We start from the raw sequence: 402 nt of genomic DNA, 5'->3' as shown, positions 1-402 counted from the left end.
CAGCAGCAACAGCAGCAGCAGCAACAGCAGCAGCAGCAACAGCAGCAGCAGCAACAGCAGCAGCAGCAGCCCCTATAACCAAGCAGACTCTACAGCTGCCGCCTCCAGCAGCAGCAGCAGCAGCAACAGCAGCAGCAGCAGCAGCAGCAGCAGCACGGAACTGCCAGCTAAGCCGTGAAGAGCTGCAGCAGCGGCTGCTGCTGTCGCCGCGGGCGGATGTAAACCTCAAAGAGCTCGCAATACCCAAGCAGCAGCAGCAGCAGCAGCAGCAGCAGCAGCAGCAGCAGCAGCAGCAGCAGCAGCAGCAGCAAGGGAGAGCAGCAAGAAGAAGACCTGTGGTGTTGAGGGGTTTCGTCCCCGTGAAGCTAAAACCAATTGCTAGGCAAAAGAAACACAAAAAAT

General features: G+C 58.5%; 1 protein-coding gene across 1 annotated transcript in view; it reads left to right on the top strand.

The window, feature by feature from the left end:
* The window catches only part of EMH_0053270 (uncharacterized protein), a gene marked incomplete at both ends in the record, with an annotated part of 2,500 nt that overhangs the window by 2,051 nt on the left and 47 nt on the right, over positions 1 to 402 (top strand). Inside the window, one exon of the mRNA XM_013496985.1 lies at positions 3 to 402. Within this exon, the coding sequence (XP_013352439.1) occupies positions 3 to 402 (400 nt within the window). The remainder of the gene's footprint in view (positions 1 to 2) is intronic.

Source organism: Eimeria mitis, genomic scaffold (assembly GCF_000499745.2).
Source record: "Eimeria mitis Houghton genomic scaffold, Emh_scaff2403, whole genome shotgun sequence".
NCBI classification, from domain to species: domain Eukaryota; phylum Apicomplexa; class Conoidasida; order Eucoccidiorida; family Eimeriidae; genus Eimeria; species Eimeria mitis.
The sequence above is the reverse complement of the archived record's forward strand: the minus strand, read 5'-3'. Positions and strand labels throughout refer to the sequence as shown.